The 21,354-nt window shown below is 45.1% G+C and overlaps 1 protein-coding gene across 1 annotated transcript; it reads left to right on the forward strand.

Moving 5' to 3' along the window:
* Window positions 1-4,714: 4,714 nt before the first annotated feature.
* On the forward strand, window positions 4,715-20,703 carry LOC137893503 (mothers against decapentaplegic homolog 6-like). Its single transcript, XM_068738917.1, has 4 exons — window positions 4,715-5,432; window positions 6,565-6,618; window positions 6,873-6,950; window positions 19,816-20,703. Exons 1-4 carry the CDS (start codon window positions 4,715-4,717, stop codon window positions 20,460-20,462), a joined length of 1,497 nt encoding a protein of 498 aa, XP_068595018.1. The 3' UTR covers window positions 20,463-20,703.
* Window positions 20,704-21,354: the final 651 nt, after the last annotated feature.

A 21,354-nucleotide genomic window follows, 5' to 3' on the forward strand; every position in this document is an offset into this window, starting at 1 on the left:
ATTTGTTATGCAACTGTTGCTTCTAGCATTGTGTCACTGCCATCCCTCTTTTTCCTCCATCTATTATTCCGCTAGCATTGCATGATGGAAGTCTAGATTAATAGTTAATTTCCAGGAAACCTCTGTGTTCTGTCATAAAGTGCTTTCCAGTAATTAGTGACTGTTTCTGAGAACAGAGGAGAGGAGACGAGTGATTAATGATCTAACTAGTGCAGACAGCGGCTCGCCTGGCTCCAGTGGTGAGCGTGAGAGTCGGACCCACAAAGAGAGAGAAAGAAAATAAATACGTGACCCTTGGGGGGGGGAGAGACATTCATTGAAAGGGTAGCTGAGTGCAGTTTCAAAGGGATGGTAGACTCGAGCTGTGAGGGAAAGACCGAGGCTTGATTACAGCCTCTCTGGAGCCAGAGGTCCAGCAGACGGAGATGGGTGTGTGCTGTTTAACAAGGAGAGCGGTTCAGGTGGCTCTTTGACTCGATCCGCCGCTTCTTAAGGTGTGAGATTCATGTCTGTAAGCTAAATATAAAGCTACACCAGTGGGCACTCAGCTAAACTTGGCATAAAGGCAGGAAGCAGTCAGCAAAGTGCTGGGAGTTTAATTTTGTTTTATAAGTAAACCTTTTATTTTGGAAGATTTTGTGGTGCTGGTGCAGTTTGTTTTATCTTTGGGTCGAGCGGGTTCTTGCTGTTTCTGGCCTGCGTGCTAAGCTGTGTGCTAAGCTAAACCATCAATGCTAAGTTGTCTGCAGAAGATATGAGACCAGTGTCAGGTTTCTCAACCAATTCTCTTAATTTTACAGCTTTTTAATAAAAAATAATAATAATAATTCTTAACATTACAATTATGTTAAGAACATTTTTTTAAATAAAACTGACACTGGTCTCATGTCTTCTGCATGTCTTCTCAGCTTAGCATAATGACCAGAGCCATTGGCACTGTTCCTTGGTTCCAGTCTTGTTTGCGAAGCTAAACTAAGCGCCGTCAGGCCACAGCAAATTCAACCAAGAAATAAAAATAAAAGTTGCATTGAATTGAATTAATGCTGTTTACACACAGAACTTTGACACATTTCTTTTTTTTTTGCATGATGTGAGTCACATGCAAAGTCATTGCAAAGTCACGAATAAATAAATTTGTGACGAACATTTCTAATTTCATCGGGGTAGGCTGATGCTGAAATGGAGGATAAGCTTATCACAGATGTATGTGGACAATCAGAGCCGTACGTTACTGTAAAATACATGCAGTGAGAGAACATTAACAGTCGGCCAGGAGGCTGACCTACATGGGAGGATTATTAAAATATGCATTTTACTTGGTTCCAGTTTTCGGCGCTCGTCACAGGTTTGCTTGACTTAAGCCAATGACTTAACTATGGTGAATATTCGTGTTGATCTCATTTAATTCTCTCCAAGAAAGTGACTATCTCTACTTTCCCGAATGTTTTTGTCTTTCTATTGGTTGGGATCAGTTTAACGTAGATAAATATTTTGACTGGCTAATGTTACTGACCCTGGCAGCGGTTCCTACGGACCTCTTATTTTGAGGGGGGAGCCTGGCGTGAGACCAGAGGTCTGGCTAGACATTATCTCCAACACCACTGGATGTTTTCATAAGGGGGCCTCCTAGTCTCTCCAGTGCTGGCCTGTAAGTGGATGGGCAGCAAATATGTGTGTGTGTGTGTGTGCACCGCCTTGGTGGGGCAACACTCTATCTGCCATGTCTGTGGAGAACCATTAGGTGAGTGATGAAGCTGATGACATGTTGTTCCTGTGACAGGTTGCCTGGCTCCAGACTCCTCCTCCTCCTCCTCCTCCTTCTCTGCTCCTGCAGGAGCTGTGGGAGCCCACGGGTCTGCCACTGAACCAACACACAGAGAGACGCAAGGACTGCGTTTATTTTGGGTGGTGGTTTAGTGCCGGACACCCTGTCTATCTCCCACCAGCTATTTTACACCGCTCACACGACACATACACCTCATCACCACACACAAGGATGCTCTTACATGGCGTCAACAGAAATGACCGGACTGACACGGATTCTACTGAAAGGTCACTTCAGTCTAAGTAGACAAAATAATAATAATAATAATCTTATTGATATTTATTAGTTCTCTCATCCAGGTTTTAAATTATTATTTCTGAAATCTCTGCAGCCAGTTGCACAAACGGGTGAAAAAATTACAACATAAAAGCAAAACTAAAGTAACGATTTCTGCAGCAAGCTTGTACAGCACAGTCCAAAGAATATGCTGTCACTAGTTGTATTGAATGTGTTCCTTATAAAGTTAGTATGTTGAAAAGTACTCACTGTAAGGTCTGAAAACATTTCTCATGAAAGATCAATCGGCCATCAGCTGCTCCGTCGTGCATTTATCACAAGATTTGTCAGTCTTGATGCGACAACCGAAGCGCTGAACAAAAGTGTCTGGTGAGTTTGTGTCTCTACAGTGTTTGAAAAAAAGTCATAAAATATCCACAACAACAAACACCAACAGGGACATAAAAGGATCGCCTAAGCTGTGACTGTCTTCTACTTTTAATCTGCTACCTAGCTTCTATACCTGTGTATAATTAATAAGACACATCACAGCTAAGAACCTTCACACAACTTTCCAACAGTATATTAAACTCAAAATGCTCATATTATGAGTCACAAATGGTAAAACATTCACATTTATTTTACCATTGTTTTGAGAAATTGAATTGAATAAAATACATTTTTTGTAAGGCAGCCTCAATTTCTCATTGCTTAATTATAACATTCTTACAAGCTTGTCAAAACAATGCTGTTTACTGCTTCTTTATAAAGCAATACAATTAATATTATGCAGAATTGAGTTCAGCCTTTTGGCCCGGCCCTCCAGAATATTTTCTGTTCATGTGGCCTCATGGAAAAAAATAATTGCCCACCACTGCTCTAAATTGTCTGTAGGCGTGAGTGGTTGTCTGTCTATGTGTAGCCCTGCGATGAGCTGGCGTCTTGTCCAGGGTGTACGCTGTATTTTGCCTGTAGCAAGCAGGGATGGGCTCCAGCAGACCCACGACCCAGAAGGCATCACAGGTCTGCTGGACTGTGATCGTCTGGCCTGCAAGAAAATGGATGGATGGATCCATGTTGACTGAATTAAATGAAACTCTTATCCCAGCAGTCAACGGGCAAGAGGCGGGGTACACCCTGGACTAGCCGCCAGTTCATTGCAGGGCCACACACAGATCATTCACACACACACTCACACCTATGAACAATTTAGTGTTGGCCTAATTTGCATTTTTCTTTTGATGGTGGGAGGAAGCCGGAGAACCCGGAGAGAACCCACGCAGACACGGGGAGAACATGCAAACTAAAGGTCGCCCTTTATTCGAACAAGTATAGAATATAAAATATAAAAATTAAAGGCATTATTATAGGTTATACTATTCATCAGTCTTTCCACAGGCAGTACTGAATATCTGTGCTGTACAGTTATGAGTACCGGTGCAGAAACTCACCTGCTGCATCCACTAAGAAGGAGGGCGTAAAGTCTCCGCCCATAAAACACTCACCTGACTTTGTTTTTCTGAATGACGGACTTCAGTGGCAACGACATAATTTGTCGTTGATTGAAATTTTATGATTGATCATTATTCTGATTCGTATCCAGGGCTGTCGGGGACGCTGCAGGACGTTTCCAGTGCGCGCAGAGCGGGGCGGGATGTTGCGTCTTTAAGAGTTAAGAAACTCGAAACCGTGTTTGCGCAACAATCAGTGCGGCTCCAGGCCGCCAAAGTGTCTAGACTGGCACATGATGACGGGAATCAACCAATGGCTCCAGAGGAAGGAGGGAGGGAGGGGAGAGAGCGAGAGAGGGAGAGAGGGAGAGAGAGAGTAATAGAGGACACTCGGTGATTTGCTTTCAAAATAAAAACTGTAAAACTTTGTCGCACAATATTTCCAGAAAGCTTCACAGGACTGTATTTAGAACGTTTTAAAACTTCGCGGCTGACTGACGCTTACAGAATTAAACGTCTCCTCATTTAGTGTCGCTTGTGCAAATTGTAGGCGCTAAAGTTGTCATAGCTGCTAAATGTTTCCAGGTTATGCTTTTATTTTGAAAGTCCAGCATGCCGAGCGTGGCTTCACAGTCAGTTCGTCTTGCCTCCAGCGTGTGTGTGTGTGCGTGTGTCAGTGCGTGTGTGCGTGCAGGGGAGTGGAGAGTGGAGTAAGCCCAGCTCTCTTTAAAACAACTTCTCAGCACGGAACCCGTCCCTGCGTTTGGACCCGAATCCCCGCGCCCCCTCCGCGCCCCCCCCCCCGGGACCCTGCACGCGGATCACGCACGGAAACCATCCATTAATGTTGTCCGGATTTAAATCTTTGGATCTGCACGGAGAGGAATCTTTCGGATGTATGTTTCTGCTGCGTAAAGCGCTAAGGACTTGCTGGAGGGGGGGGTCGAGCCATGGTTTGTGGATTCCGCGTCTGCGCTCCAGAGTGCGGGGGGGTCGGAGGCTTCGCCAGGGAGCTGCCCAAAGTTGTGTCTTAATTGAGTTCCTCTCTCTGCCATGTTTGACGCCACCGCATGGTCGATTATAACTTTATAAATGTGGCGGATGGGGACATAAAACGTGTTGCGCGCACCGTGCGCAAACCCCCCCCCCGCTGATGCGGCATCTTCCAGGAGGACCCGGACGGGACCGGCAGGACGCGCCCGGAGCTGTCTAGGTTTGTCGCATGTTCAAGTCGAGACGCTCGGGTCTCGTACGGCGACTCTGGAGAAGCCGTCTGATCACCGAGTGCGACGGACGGGATGGAAGCGGGCGAGGTGAGGGCGCACGGGACGCTCCGCGCGGCGGACACCTACGGAAGCCCCGCAGGCACGAGCTGCGGTCGGTGACGCGCGGCGACGACCCCCGGGCTCCAGGACTCACCGTGGAGACATGGACGGGGAGCGTGGAGAGGGACGACGAGGCGCAGACCGATGATGACCGGGGTGCCATGTGCGCCCCGGAGCGCAGAGGCGCCCGCGGGGGGCAGGAGGGCGACAGTGGGACGGTGACGTGTTGTTTCTTTGGGGACTGGGATCTCAGACCTCGGCGGAAGGACGGAGGGGGGCCGTGCCAGTGCGCGCCGGGGCGCGCGGGTCCGGAGGAGGAACTGGCGAGCGCCGCTCAGGCTTTTTTTAAAAGCCTCAAGGAGAGATCTCTCGGCGCCTTGGTGACGGCGGTCGAGACCAAAGGATCCGGCGAGTGCGTCATGGTGACGAGCGCGGAGCTGCGGCTCGGCGCGCACCCCGTCTCTCCTCAGCACGTCCTGTGTAAGATGTACCGCTGGAGCGACCTGCCGCTCTCTGCGCGCCTCAAAGCGCTGTCCCACTGCCAGAGCTCCGGAGCGGCCGGAGGGGTCCGGTCGTGCTGCAACCCCCATCACTACAGCCGGCTGTGTGGGCCAGGTAAGAGCAGCGCCGTGCGCGTAAAAGGGGCTGTCGTTCCGGACCCACTGAAACGAAACCATCACACGTCAAAAGGGGGCCCCCGTTAAATTCCCTGGAGAACACTGCGGGGGGGGGGGGGCAAAAAAAATCAGGAGGGCCCTTGTGAGGACAAATTGGAAGTGGTGGGCGGCACGAAGGAACTTTACGCATCCTTGAGATTGATGGACTTCACGCTCGTACTGAAATTGGCATAAAATGTATGGGGATTTCCAAATGAAATCAAAGTCCCGTCTCCCGTGCGCCCGGGGGCCCGGGGGCCCGGAGCCGCGGAATAATGGCGCCTTTGTCTATTAAAGTGTCAAACAACGTCACACCAACGAAAAACAAAACAGCCATACAGTTATTCCTTTCTCCTCGGTCATTAAATCCTCACTACAGGCGCGTTAAGCGATTATAATTTTTTTTTAAATCTATTTATTTTTGTAACACTCTCAGAACTCTGCTGTTCCTTTAAAGGCCTTCCAGCCTCGCTGCTTCGTCCTGTTGAAGTTCGCTCTTTAAGTTGCGCTTTTAGCGTCTTTTTTTCTCTGACATGGAGGTCCTCTTGTTATTTAGGCGAAGGAGTCCAGATAATATACAGTTTGCGCAGCGCTGGCGCCATGCAGGCTGACTCCGGGTCTCTGACTGACTGGGGGGACTCTGGCAATTACTGGCTGCGCTCTTAAAGGGGCCGCGGCCGCGGCCACGAACCCATGACCGCTCCAGACTGCAGACTGCACACACACACACAAGTCCGTGTGTGCGTGTGTGCGTGTGTGTGTGTGTGTGTGTGTGTGTGTGTTAATAAAAAATGTCTCTGATATAAAAGAAGCTGAAGCAGAGGATGAAACTCTTTTGGGGAAACTTCGGCAGATGTCGAAACCGGATGCGGATCATTTGCATTTGAGATTAAAGACGAATTACAAGAATCATTTGCTGGCAAAATAAATGTTTGTGTACAATTAGTACACACACAATACATATAAAGTTATCAGAGTAACGGCGTAGCACCTCCAGGAACACTTTATTTCCATGCAACGCAGTCCTGATTGATAAAAAGTGATTTCTTTATTGATAATTTAACTGATTTTTTTTTTTCCTGCGTTCCCAGAATCGCCTCCTCCCCCGTACTCTTTGTCCCGTTCAGACGAACACAAGCCACTGGGTGAGTTTGGAAACTTCTCCACCACAGCACAAACCAGTAAATGGCACAGAGTGGGGGGGGGGGGGGCAGAATGGAAATGTCGATTATCTTTGAAACTCTGGTTGTGTTGAAGGAGAGGTGGGTTCAGTTGGATCTCATCTCCCCTGCTGATGAACAGTGTTTATGATTCCAGCCATTGTTTGGTTCATCTTATTAATTATCTTTAAAGGATTCTTCTATTTATTTATTTTCGTCTTTTTTTTTTTTACTTACAGACTCAAGTCTGTCTTACACTGAAGCTGCACCCCCCCTCCTCTCCAGTCCACCTGTCATTACGCCAAGAGACTACACAGGTGAGTGACTTCACCGCTGCAGACTCACTGGGGTTGTTTCAGTGGGGGGGGGGGGGGGGGGAAGCATCATGTTGACAGCCCCTGAAGAACTTTGGATGTAAATCATTGCGGGAGTCCAAATGGAAACGACTTTAGGGTCGCGTTGTAAGTTCTCAGTCATTATTTATGCCCCCCCCCCCCATGCTCATGAATCCCCTCTGCCTGTTTACACACTCGGCTAAATTTGTATTCTCCTGTTTGAAATGCTGTTGAGAGAACCGAAACGTGCGCGGCACAAAGCTCTGATTGTCAGCGGCGCGGGGGCCTCGGTGGCGCTCTGGGCTCGCTCACTATCTGGCAGCCGGTGCAGTGCAGCCTTTCTGTCTCTGTCTCTGCGCTTTTCTGCATAGTAAAATATTTCACTGGGACCAAGCTGCAATAAGATCCCCGTGCATACTCCCAATCCCCTTTGCCTGTCGGACCCCCCCCTCTTTCCCTCTTTCTTCCCTCAAATCCCTCCATTCCTCTCGGCAGTGGAAAGAGGCTGGCATTTTGGGGGCGGGGGGGGGGGGGGGGGGGGAGGCTTGTGGCTCTGATGAGGTGGAGGCGCAGAGTTTTTTGTGTGTGTGAGTACGGTATATATGGGAAGAGTAGGGGGCTTGGGGGGGGGGGGACAGGAAAAAGCCCCCTCTAGATGATGAAACTGGAGCTTTCTTTGTTTACTTGCTGGGGGGTCGGGTGGAGAGGTCCTTGTTGCGTTGGAAGAAACCCACAAACCTGCCGGCTGGAGCCTCTCCAGGCCGACTCGTGGGTGACGCGTGCAGGTGAACGGGCACCTATGAAGTCTGAGCGGGGTTTTCATTCATGTGGACGTGGAAGTGGAGTCAGCAGCGAGGCTGGGAGCTTCACGTTAACGTTATACATGATCTGTCTGATCTGATATCATGTGGGTATATCTGCACCGGGGGGGGGGGTCCCGACAGGGGGGGGAAGGAACCGAACGTTTTTAAATCCTAGATGGATATGATGGTTAAAAGTTCCTGCATGCTGTTCGCATTTTAGAAATCACACCAAGCCCTCTATAATGGGTTAAAAATTCAGCAAATCATGTATTGTAGACTGAGAAACATCGTTGTATGTCTGCTTTTAGTTTTATTTTGTCAACTAGGGGATGGAGATCAATAATTAACACCATTCAAAAGTTTGGACCCACTTTTGCCGTAACTCTTCATATAAAGGTTCAAACATCCGTCCACGTTCCGTAGCCTATCCCAGCTGACACTCAATTCACATTAACACCTTCCGACCAATTCGCCATCACAAGCGTGCGTGTGCTGCATGTGTTCGGTGGTGGGAGGAAGCCGGAGATCCTGAAGGGAACTCATGCATGCAAAACATGCGAATCCCACACAGAAAATTCCCAGGTCTCCAGGAGGCTTTAAGCCCCAGAACATTTTGTTGTGAGGTGCTTACGCCACCATGACGCAGTAGTTTGAGCAGATCTGGTTGATTTTTAAAAGGCATTTTCAGTTGATTTACACCAGTAAATTAAGGACGCGATGCTTTGTATGAAGAATCGGTTGGAAAATCATCCTAGTTCTGTGGAATCAAGGTCAGGTCAGTCCATTTTCATTGGGCTGAGCCACAGCGAGAATAGCTCCTATTGTCTGTCTGGTTATAAAAGAATTAGATCGGTTTTCTTACAACAAGTTTTGTGTTGTGCTTTTGTGTGTGTATACGTGTGTGTGTGTGTGTGTGTGTGTGTGTGTGTGTGCGTGTGTGTGTGTGTGTGGTCTCTGATCCCCTGCCCCCACACCAGAATGCTTGGAGGACTAAGCTCGGGCCAAGAGCATGAGGCTTGACTAAACAGAGGCAGCCAACAAATCTGCATGTAGCTTTTGTACTTCTGCAGATTAGAAGAATCCTCACAGGAAATAAGTTGAACATGAGGCTTGTATCAAAGAATTGCCTCTATCTTAAAAATATCCTGATGTCAGTTACAGAGTAAATACAGTTTTTTTTTCTAAGCAGGTAATCTGTTGGCATTGTCTTCTAAAGCCTGTGATGTTTTCTTTTGAACAAATACAAGCACTGAACATGTGGCGCAGCACATCTTTTTTTATTCCCTTTAAACCAGCTGTGTACCCGAGGTTCGACAAAAAAAGAAATAAATAAAGGCCAGGCCAGGACAGGGTGTGGCCCATACATACCTTTGCCCTTGCCTCTTTTATCATTCAATCAGTTAACGTTCCCTTTAAACCTCAACAAACAGCCTGGCTTTGAATAAGAGTAGAGAGTTCTCCTGGAAGTTTAGTAGTTTTATATCTACCCTGTGTGACTGTAACAAAACGTGCCATTCATCTACTTATTATCCATGTGTGCGTGTGTGTGTGTGTGTGTGTGTGTGAGTGAGGGACTGAGGGGAAAAATTTCTGTCTGAATCGGTGATAAGATCGTCTCAGCTTCCTTACATAAGAGTCACATCAGGAAAACACACAAAACACACACAAACACCAATCACGCAATTTGTTGGAGGGAGGCAAAGTTAGTCTTTTTTTGGTTTCCTTCATAACTATAATTAAATAACCGAAAGCAACATTTCGCCCTTATAATATGTAAGGAGAAGCTTTTCTAAATCCTCATTATTAGAATGTGCTTCCTTGCTTTATCTTTCATGTATCATATTATTCTTCTGTGGTGAAACACAAATCACTACGAATTACATTTTCCCCTGTCAGCTATATGGCGACTAACAAAATACAAAGCCTGCTGTTTCATTTTTTGGGCAGTAATTTTGTCATAAAATTCAATAATGTCCTACGATCGGCTTTCATTTATTGAGACAATCGTAACATAAACCAAAGAGAAACGTATTTTATTATATTAAAGCCAAATCCGTTTCCATAAGCCTGAGATGTACGACATTATTACTGTCATCTGATTCACTGTACCGCTGCTCTACATTACTGCCTCTATAGTTTCCCCTTAATCACAACTTCCTCTACTTCAACGTTGTTGCGGAGTCATGCGTCGTCTCGTGGCGTCAGGCCAACGTAAAGGACAAGGGGAGCCATGTGGACATGAGCAGAGACATCACTTGGAAAGCTTTTCATTGTCACACGTATCGAGGACACAATGGGGGCCGGGTCAGGATGGATGGAGTGTTTGTATGAACTAATATAAATGACATTTAAAACCATTACATGAAAGGATTTGGAACTTTACAGGTAGCATTACAGGGGAAAGGTAAAATGAATGAAGTTTAATTATAGTACAATTTAATTAAATTATATAATTTGGACAAGTTCGGCGGGCCGTAGTTTGCCCATGCCTGGACAAGTCTCCCCACTGCCCCATGTAATCATATTTTGGTGCCTTGTTTGCTTAAGCAGAGCAAGGCATCAGCCAAACATCCTGTCTCAAGACTCTGTCTGCACTTGCTGCCATATTAACCCCATGAGTCGGCCCTTTGACTGATGGGGCACGGCCCTGGAATGTTGGGAAATTGGGAAGATGAGGGGGGGGGGGATAAGGGGGTCCGACTCTGGAGAGTGACATCTGATACATGTTTGAACATATCGCTGTTAATGCTTAAGAAGCACAGAGGTGAGCCGACATTCTTGGAAGTTTGGGAGACAGTTTTAAGAGTTTGACTCCGCCGAGTGAGTTTTAGTGAGTGTGGTTCAGAGAGTGTGAAGCTCTCCAGGGCCGTCACAGTCAGACAGGGGTTTTCTGCATTAACTAATAAAAATCTGGGGGGGACGGACGGACGCCAGAGCTGCCAAAAGTAATGCAAAGCCCAGGAGTAAACACACAGCGTGGTGAACTTAGAGAGAATCTATCTGTTGGAGTCTGGACGGGTCCTCTCAGTGACCTGAACCTGCAGCCTGTTTGCTGGCACGCGTACAGAACTTGCTCTTATGCCTGACTGAGACACATTAGACTCTGGAATTCAGCATCAAGAGCTGGCCCATTAACCATTTGCCTTTTTCCCTCAAATATTTTCCATCATGGCTCTTTCTCGCTGCTATAGCGGCAGCGCAGAGCTTCTTTTCTTCTTCCTGGTTTTTGGAATGTTTTTGCATTTTTAGGCCAGAACATTGACACTTCTCTCCTTAGAAGAAAGCACGATTAAATCAGTTGCAACAGCAAATGCAGTTTGAATGAAATCTGATATGTTTCCGGTTAACAGCTGGCAAGTCGGAACAAGGTTCCAACTAAATGCATCAGCGCGATGTTCAGCGGCAACGTATCTGAATTATTTCCCCCCCAAAATGTCCTCGCTGATTCTCACGCTGACTTGCAGCATTATTAGAACGTTTAGGGAAGTGTTTAGGCAACAGCTACACTTGGTTCAGGTTTATGGAAAGGTTGCGGTCTCGGTTTGATGCCGAAAATGTCTGCAGCTATTTAAATCCGGAAACAATGTGCTTGTCAACAGTCAAACCACATTAACCTTCACCAAACTGCCTTTGCGTCCTAATTCTAAGGACAGGAAGAGGAAATAGAGTTAGATCCCTATTTTTTTCAAAATGAGAAGCAAATGCGTTTCACAGCACCGCTCAAAGCTGTTTTCTAAAAAAAATTAGATATTTTACGGTAACAGCTACAAGAGTTAAAAGTAATTGGTATTTCTGCCTAATTGTGAGTTTGCTATGCTTCAAACAAATCAATTATTACAGGATGGGAGATGAACAACGATTTATCTGCGATGACTTACCAAGCCAAATCACACACATCCGTTCTAATAAGTTATTAGTGAGTCCTTTGAGAACTTTAACACCACTGTATTAATAATTAATATTTAGAGGATGCTACTTTCCAGCTCTTCTTGTCAAGCAGTAGGAAACCAGAGGTAATGAAATACAGTAATCACAGCTTGATATTTACACCCTGAGCACATTTTAATATTTTTGGCCAAATGAACGGACCACAAATCAACCGGCAAATCTTCAGAGCTTGTCCAGCGGCTTTTTTTTTTTTTACACAAAGGCTGATCAGTGACAAGTCGGTTGTCCCATGTTTGATTTTTGACAACACATTAAGAAGAAATTTGTCATTTGTGACATTAAAAATTAAAAATGACAATTACAAATTCTGAATTAAGATATTGTGACCATAATTAAACCTTGAGTCATCCACTTGTGCGATTCACATGCTAACTCTGAGTGGAGGTGTGTGTGTGTGTGTGTGTGCAGTTGCTGATTCATGCATTCTGCAAAAGTATACACCCATTGGCATTTATACCCTCCTCTTCTTCACATTTTAGGACTTATTTTTGTCATGTTTTGTCTTTGGTAGATGCCTTACTCTTTAATTGCATCTGTGTTATGCATGCAGCTAAATGCAAATATGTTCAGAGAGGCATGTTTCAGACATTTTATTTGGAACACATGACTCTGTCAAATTCATGGATGTAGGAAGTGATGAAGAAACTGATTATCATGTTCAGATCCTCTGACAACACCTTCCTCCTTTGCTTGTGATGCCACTTGTATTCTATCTCTGTGTTAACTCAACTTCTGCCCCTGTACCTCTTCTGTTTGTGTTGTACACTTTAGATTTTGCCTCTCGTCATGTCTCTTTTCTTGTTTTTTCCCCAGTCTACGTTCCTCTTTTCTCTCTCAGTCCATGTTGTCAGGCCATCACAATTTAAAATAAGGTTTAAATTACAGGACTGGTTGTGGCTTTCCGTTGTTCCCTCAGAGTTTTTGCCAACCCGCAATTTGGCTTTTAATGGAATCCTGCCATGCTGCTGAACCTAAAGATTCTTTGCAGATGTCGACAGACTCCGGTCTGCGAAAAGTTGGAAACGGTTGGCCGTGCTGATAGAAACGCTGAGTTAACGCTGAAATATGTAGAAGGGACACAACATTTTCAGGAGTTTTCAGGAAATGTGTATGTATATAATATATATATATTGTGTACATGTACGTGCTAAGCATTCACCCCCTATTGGCAAGCTTTACTATCAAAGATGTAGAGAGATGTAGATGACAGACTGACAGATTAAAAAGTCATCTCGTTCCTGGGCTTCTGCTTGCATGAGTGTCATGGATTACTTTCTTACTATAATCTCCTAGTTTAATCTCCTAAAAAGATGCTGAATGTTGCATTTTGTTCCAACATTGTCGAGCCAACCGGGACTCCTATCGCATCTCATGGAGCTCTCTGTTGGCTTCCACACTAGCTTTATTATTAGAAAATCAGGCCAGCCGCAAGGTGGCTTTAAATTATATGCAAGAATGATTCTTGGCGATAATAGTCCTGGTTCATTCTGAAATGATGTCACAAGTTGTCTGCATTTGATTTAAATGTTTAGGAATTAAGACAAGCAAACATTTAGTCACTACAGCAAATAAAATGTATATTATTTTAATATTTGTGTTTAGAAGTGCTTGGAAATAACTGTTCAATACTTTGAGAAAAACAGAATTATAATCATAAATGGATGTCTTAAATGCAGATAGTTGGTCAACTATCACTAAGTGAACTATCAATCAAGAGGTTGCTATTAGCAACGAACTCAGATCAGACTCAGAGGTTCCCCTCAGCTCATTGTTTAGGTTTCATTGGCCATAACTTCACTTTTGGTTCTCTCAAACTTCTCACAGGGTCGTTTCTAACTGAGCCAGGTCACAGTTTTCTGCAGAATAATGACTGATTCTGAAACCAGCTAATAAATGACACCCAGATTTAGTGACTAGCTAGTAAACACTGTGGAGCATTTAGCAGCTTGGAGAGCCTGATTCTTCACAGAGACTAAAAGAAGAGTGGACGTTGGGGTGAAATAGAGGTGATACGCGACTTTATGCTAGCATTTCCCCCTTAACTACTCTGGAAATTCTGTTGATTGGATTGAATCAGGACATGTCAGCTCATTTGAGTTTCATTTACGCCGTCAAGCCCGAATTTCAAATAATTCTCCCCAAGAAAGTCAAAATAATTTGAAACTAAATGATCTATTTCAGCAATCAGTGTTTTTATGCTGCGAGGAGTTAAGGCTATGTACTCGGACCACATGAGTTTCAATGAGAGTGTTGTGAGCGTGACCCCTGTGGCTGGTGGAAGGGGGAGGAAGTGTTGAGGAAGAAGGCCTGTCCAAGAATGTGGTGGGAGGGAAGTTTCGCCGTCTGTCTACTCTCTCTAATCAGATTCACATCATCTTTCTTCCAATCATTAGTGACATCTTCCTCCATGATGCAGTGAAAGATCTCAGTTAATTCTGATTTAAATCCCCTTTGCAGCGCCACTCCCTGATTCCTGAATAGTTATCGCTGTAAGTGAAGTGGAGATGTATTCGTTTTTCTGTATTTTGAAAAAAGGATCCATTCCTACTGAATGTGTGGATAGACAAAAACAAATAGATCAAGCAAAGGGTTTTGCGGTTTCACCAGGAGATCCTCTTCTGTTTAAAATTAAATATTTATTTTCATTTAAAAATTCATTTTCGCTATAAAAAAAAAATTGTTATATGATTAACTCAGGATATAACAGAGATAATATCACTTGTAAGCCACCATCATTTTCAAGAAGCTCAAAACATCCATCGTCAGTGTGAGTTAAGAAACAATAGTCATCCTGAAAAAGAGAGATGATGAATTCCAGTGTTCTGACACGGCGACAATGTGAAGTCTGTATTTTGTTTCTTGATACACAGTATTCCAGCAGTTTGTCCAGGATGCAATGATTAATGCAAAACCTGAAATGTTCCTTGGCTCAAGCTTTCTGCCACTTTGAAGTAGCAACAGAAATGCAGGAAACTGGTCACTTTCTCTCTTCCTGTTTGAGGAGCTTTCTAAAGTGCCTCCAAACACGTCTTCCCAGGAATTTTACCGGGACGCAGTAACTTTCCTGTGGTTCAGCGGCAGCGCAGGTTCAGGGAGTTTAGTGGGCTGTTTCTGCGAGATAATGGACCGCTGTTGCAGAATTGTGTTTCTTGTGTTATATGGACAGCATCATCCGCTTCACAGTGGAAAAGGAAAGTGTGTGTGTGTGTGTGTGTGTGTGTGTGTGTGTGTGTGTGTGTGTGTGTGTGCTGAACTGTAAAGCCCATGTCTGGTGATAACACAGCCCTCTGATGGCAGAGATAGTCGAGACGCCAGTTTAAATGTGGCTTGCTGGATTGAAGTTGTCCTGTAATGATAGTTGTCTCAAACAACACAGAACGTACCATGTGTAGCACGGAGGGGTGTTTTTCTTTTTTTACTTTTTCAAAATTAATTTCTAATTTTTTTTAGCACTTTTTGAAGAATTTTGTGAAAGTTAAATCAAAACAAAGCGTCTCAGGGGCAAAAGACAATGGCCAGTCAGCGAACTCTGTCCTCTCCTGTCGTCCCTCTGTCTGCCCCCCCCAAAACACTCCCTACCTACCTCCCTGTACCAAACCTCCCCACGTCTCTCAGCACAGTGGACGAGTCTAATAACTGGAGGGGAATCTAATCCTTGGCGCTGGATGAAAGACAAGGGTCTCCCTCTCTCCCTCCCTCTCTTTCTCTCTTTGGATTGATGCTGGTTATGCTTGGCGGGTTCCCTCCCTCTTATTTTCCTGCTCCCTCTTTCACCACGTCTCTCTATTTTCCTCTTGTACGTCCCCCTTTTCCCTTGAATATTCTTTCTTTCTGTGCAGGTTAAGGTTACTGTACTGTACTGTAGGGCATTTAAAGTTTACAGTTGGGTAAATGTGTTTATTTTCCATTTAGACCAGATAATTACATGAGTAAACCTTTCATTCTTAATTGGTTAAATGTGACGCTGCAGCCATTCTGCGGATCTGGTTCTTGTCGGTCGATTAAAACCCAGCGAGCAGCGCTGAAGCCCTCGTCACGGCCGCACGTCCACCGGAGACAGACACAAAGAAGTTATTGAAGCTGGCCAACTGCAATTCTTGTTCAAAGAAAAAGTTCAGTTTAAAAGTTGAATAATTTTATTTGCTTAGAACTCACTAGATCGAGATTCGAGGTATCAGTTCACTGCGTGGGATATGTGCGTGACATTTTGTGAAAAACTGTTTTTTTTTATTATTATTCCCCAGAAACTCTCACCTGAGACAAATCCAGCAGAAAGAGAGAGAGAGAGAGTCTGAATTCAGCTTGTAACCATAGAAACAGAAACCAACAAACATCCCAAAGTGTAAAACACACCCATTTGATACTCGACTGTAATTGTTGGAAGAAAAATGTGGAACAAGAAAGCAAATATAGGTATTTCCTAGAGTGGCTGGACTATTCCCATAATGTCTGGCTAGTTCTGACAGGAGAGTTAAGAGGAGATAAAAGGAAAGCAGTATATGTTTGAAGTCCAGCTTTCGCTGTGAATAGCAGAGCAGAAACTGATTGTCTGACCCCTAAACCTTGACTTCCACTGCTTTTGATCAGTCCAAATAGAAAACTAGCCCATACGTTTAAGTTGTGTGCCGTTTGTTCTAAATCCCCCCCCCCCCCCCCCCCCCACCTCTGTTTGGCCGCTGATAAAAAAAAAACACCCTCTGTGAAGTGCGGCAGGCGCTCCGACGAGATTGACATTAAGAGACAGTGATCTTGAAACGAAATAACAAAGGCTACTTATCTAATTGGTAAACCGAGTCTTTAAATGGTGGTTGAATTAAATGCTTGCAGAACAACTGTAATTGCTGCCAGCCGTCACACACAGATGCTGGCGTGCACGCTCACACGGCTCTCCGACCTCCTCCGCTTGAACGTAAACACCGTGATAACCTCCAGTTTGAACCCTTCTTTAAAAATTCCATTGAAGAAGTCAGTCGACCCCCACCGCCTGCTCCTTTGCCCCCCCCCCCACAGGCTCATACCTTTAGCTGGATGGTAGCCAGGCGGCGCTTGATGACACTAAGGACCGTGGCAGAAACATTAAACATGACATGCCGTACCGCTCGCGCTGTCAGAGGCCGGTGAAAAAGCACATCATCATATGTCAGTCATGCAGAACGCTGGTACTAATGATGGATGTGCAGGAATGCTCTCATTCATGCTCAACAGGTCTGAAGTCTATTGATCACTTTTTTTATTGTTTTTAACTCTCTCCTGCATCTGTGAAGGGCCCGCGATGAAAATGAACAGTTGCACATCGTAGAACAATGGCGGAAGTAAAGAATCGCACTTTAAAGATGGAAGGCAGAGCAATAACAAGATCAAATTTGCAAATGAGGAGCCACACACACATGAAAGAAGACAGTTTGAACGAATAACCTCAAGCACACATTGCAAGATGTAGATTCATTTTCTGACTTTTAATTTATTCGTAAAACCATGACCTAAAAGGGCTCAAGTTTCTGAGTTTGTTCCTGATCTTATCATTTTTTTCTTGAGTTTATGTCTGTTTGTCTGCAATATTCTGATCTGAGCTTTGAACATGGAACTTAAAAGCCAGGATTTAATTCTATTTAATTTGCAGAGTCGTTCATTGTGTGATAGAAATTAAAGTATAAAACCCTGAAAAGTCCCAGTTTGTTTTATGTCTTGGTCATTAATTTGATGGTGAGCCTATAAAATATTCTGTGTTTCCCCAGACATGTTTGTGTTGCCTTATTACAGGGAAGAGCTTGACTTGTAAAAGATTTTGTGTGTGTGTCCGTGTGTGTGTGTGTGTGAGAGTGAGAGAGAGAGCGGTAGAAATAGATAAAGTGGGAGAAGGAGGGCGATGTTGCTAGCTGAGGCTGCTCTCTCATTGGAGAGCTGTAAAAACTCCAGACCGCAGGAGTTGCCAGCCTGGAATTCACTAATGACACACGTGGGCCTCAGATGAGAAGTGTGTGTGCAGTATGGTCATACTGTTTGAATCAGAAGGCCCAATTTGTGTGTACTTGTGCTTGTGAGGCTCTATCTCATCATCCTTGATGTGTATTTGTGTGTATTTATGTACACACACACACACACACGTCTCCTCCCCCTCTTCCCAGCTCTGCGTTCCGCCGCTACCTCCTTTACCGCATCGACACTAAATAAAAATGGCTGCTGTGCAAACATAGCACACCTAGCCTAATATTGGTCCCGGTTTCACACAACTGCAGCTTGTTAATGGGAGAAAGGGCACGGCCAGTCTGGCCTCGGGTGAATGAAGAGAAGGGGGGGGGGGGGGGTCCAGGTAAGAAATGGGGGCACAGGTACATGGGTCTTCAAATCCTCTGTCAATAGAGTCTCTGGAGCAAAATAATGTAATGGCATCATTCTGTGTGGGAGTTAATGTGCGCTGATAGCATGAGGGCTGGGGGGGGGGGTCAAGGGTTTATGGTCTTGTGCTAGAATGACAGAGAGCTGAATGCCCCCCCCCCTCATCCCCATTCTTCTCTCGTGCTCTCCACCTCCTCTTTAACGCCGACCTGAAGGATTGCTACACGGGGAGAGGATGGAGGAAGTGGAGCCGCTCAGAACTGGCACCTTTTCAAAACCTACAGATGAGGGAGGAAACACTCAGCAGAGCACGCAGAGCACGCCCCCCCCCCCCCCCCCCCTCCCCCCGTGACTCCAGCTCACGCCCCTGTAAACGTGGATCGGTACCAGCCAAACCTTGAGAGCAGGGGTCCCCAACCTTTTTCATGCCTCGCACACCCTGGTAAAAATCTCATCTGAAGACGAATGTTTTTTAATTTATACTAAATTTGAGCTAAGTGTTTAAAGATATTAATTTTCTTTTATAAATAACTACATGTTTAATCGTGTCACATTTAAATGTCTTTATTACTTTTTGCTAAATTGCAAAATCCAAGGTTTTGCACCCCCTACACGGTTATCTTGCGCCCCCAGTAAAGAGCCCCTGTTTTAAAGCCAGTAGATCCAGATTTATATTTGCATCTATACCAACCCTCAAAACATAATACTGTATCCGGGGCCGGGTCGCGGGGGCAGCAACCTAAGCAGGGAAGCCCAGACTTCCCTCTCCCCGGCCGCAACATACCTGAGAAATTAATGAAAATGTTGACACAAAATAAATCTGGCTTTATTAACGAAAGTGGGGAGAAAAAATAAGTGCATTCTGATCTCCAACCGAGTTTAATGAAAATCTGCTTTGTAGTTTTTGTATAATCCTGCGGACCAACCAACCCGTAGACAGTGGTGAAGTGAAAAGGACCTACAGGGAGGCATGCAAAGATTAATACTGGTGTGATTGAAGAAACCTTTATAAGACTAGGTAAAGACGTTCATGAGGCTCGTTTACAGTGGAGGTGCAACTTTTCTTAACACCTTTTAGAAAACGATACAAAGTGCATCTCTGTGTGAAGTGTTGAGAGGATGCTAAAGAATTTGAATCATTACAAGTGTCATTTAACAATGTCTTGGTTGTTTCTTGTCAAAGTGCAATTTTCTCAAGGCCTCGTAAATGTTCGTTCCCACCCGTTTGCCGGAGGACGGTGTCTTATCGCAATCACGTGTGTTCGGGTCTGGCTGACACAATACCAGCGTCTGTTGATGAACTTTTAAAAAGGGTAGAGGAATGAAACTTTATCAGATTAAAAATATATATATATATGCACATGGATCCAGGGCAACACAACACATTCCATTGTAGCATGGCGATGTGTAACGAATTAATAAACCAGCAACAGGGAGAGAAAGAACGGTGTCCTTGTACTTGATCATCTTCGGGCAGACGGATCTGAAATGGTAGCCTTTGTAGCCATCAGGGATTAGGGACATTGGAATAGGAACGTTAGGATGTTAGTTCCACCAATAGAGACTTTAGTTACTTAACTTGTAGTTTGATTATTGCTATTTCTGATCATTCATATGAGCCGATGCTTTCAGAAAGCCTCCCCGAACCTCTTTTCATTCAGCGCCCAAGAACAAGCCTCCCTCCCTTTGATGTTATGTCACGCAGTAATTTCATATGAATTCAAATATTAATATTTGCCCTCCTCTGTTCTTCCCCTCAGACACTGGTACCTCCCTCGGCTCCTCAACGTCTGCTGGACATCGCTCTCACTGGTGCAGCGTGGCCTACTGGGAGCAGCGCACACGCGTAGGGCGCCTTTATCCAGCCTACGAGTCCTCGCTCAACATCTTCTATGACCTACCTCAGGGCACAGGACTCTCCCTCGGCCAGCTCCACGCCAATGCCTACCACAGCAGCCGGGAAGACCCGGGCAGCCACGGACATCACAGACAGGGAAATGGAGGGAATAGCAGCAGCAGCGTGCAACAGATCCGCAGTAAAATCGGCTACGGTATCGTGCTAAGCCGAGAGCCGGATGGAGTGTGGGTCTACAATCGCAGCCAGCACCCGGTGTTTGTTCACTCGCCCACTCTGGATCCACCCAACGCTCGGAGCCTGAGTGTAAAGAGGGTGATGCCAGGTTTCTCCCTCAAGGTGTTTGACTATGAGCATTCTAGCTGGATGGCACAGCACAGTGTGAAGCCCGACTTCCAGGAGGGGCCCTGGGACCCCCACAGCGTTCGCATCAGTTTCGCTAAAGGTTGGGGCCCCTGCTACTCCAGACAGTTCATCACCTCCTGTCCGTGCTGGCTGGAGGTGCTACTCAACAACCACAGACAGCACGCAGACACTCACAGACTCGCATGAGTTGTAAACTATCTAGATTTAATATAAAGTTTATATATTATATAAAATATATTATACATGTAAATAACTTGAGTCATTTTTACAATGCAATTATTTATGTATAGTGTAATGTGTATATGGACAAAAATAAAAAAAGACAAGAATATGCACTTTGGATCCTATATATGCAATACAGTTTCTCAGTGTCATTTTGCAAATGCAAGCTGTCAAACTTAAACAAACCCGGTTTATGTTCTCATGACTTGGCAATTTCATCAAAAGTATGACATACGCGCTCATTGTCAATAAAGTATTTGTATTAAATGAAGCTTTGCTTTAAGTTCTTTTACCTTAGCAGTGGATTTGTCTGTCGGTTATGACTTGGCTAGACAGTAAATCAGCAATCCGTGTCTGAGAAAGACATTTCGATAAATCTGTCTTTCTAGCAAACACACCTTGGTGCAGAGCAGTAGTGTGTGTGTGTGTGTGTGGGGGGGGGGGGGGGGGGGTGCGCGCAGAGGCAGAGCGCTCTAGGAGTAGCCATAAGTTTGATCCCACCTTGTGGCCATTTGTTGCATTCCTTCCTGGACTCTCAGCAAGTTGGTTCACTTTGCTGTGTTTCAGCCATTTATCATCCATGTTGATTATTCCTCTACAGAGCTGCTCAACCTTGTCCCAAAGTGTGAGATTGTCAGTCATTAGAAGAACGCCTACATCCAAAGGACAGACGTGACTGCTCACGATGATGAGCAGAGGCACTTACTGAGTTGCCTCCACCAAGGAGGCCATTTGGTTGGTTTGGTATATGTTTGTCTGATTTTTAGGAGGATTACACAAACGATAATGGCTGGATTTGAATGAATATCACCAAAGACGCATCCCAGCATGGTGATGATCAAGATCTGATTTTTAA

This window comes from Brachionichthys hirsutus, chromosome 1, assembly GCF_040956055.1.
Source record: "Brachionichthys hirsutus isolate HB-005 chromosome 1, CSIRO-AGI_Bhir_v1, whole genome shotgun sequence".
Classification (NCBI taxonomy): Eukaryota; Metazoa; Chordata; class Actinopteri; order Lophiiformes; family Brachionichthyidae; genus Brachionichthys; species Brachionichthys hirsutus.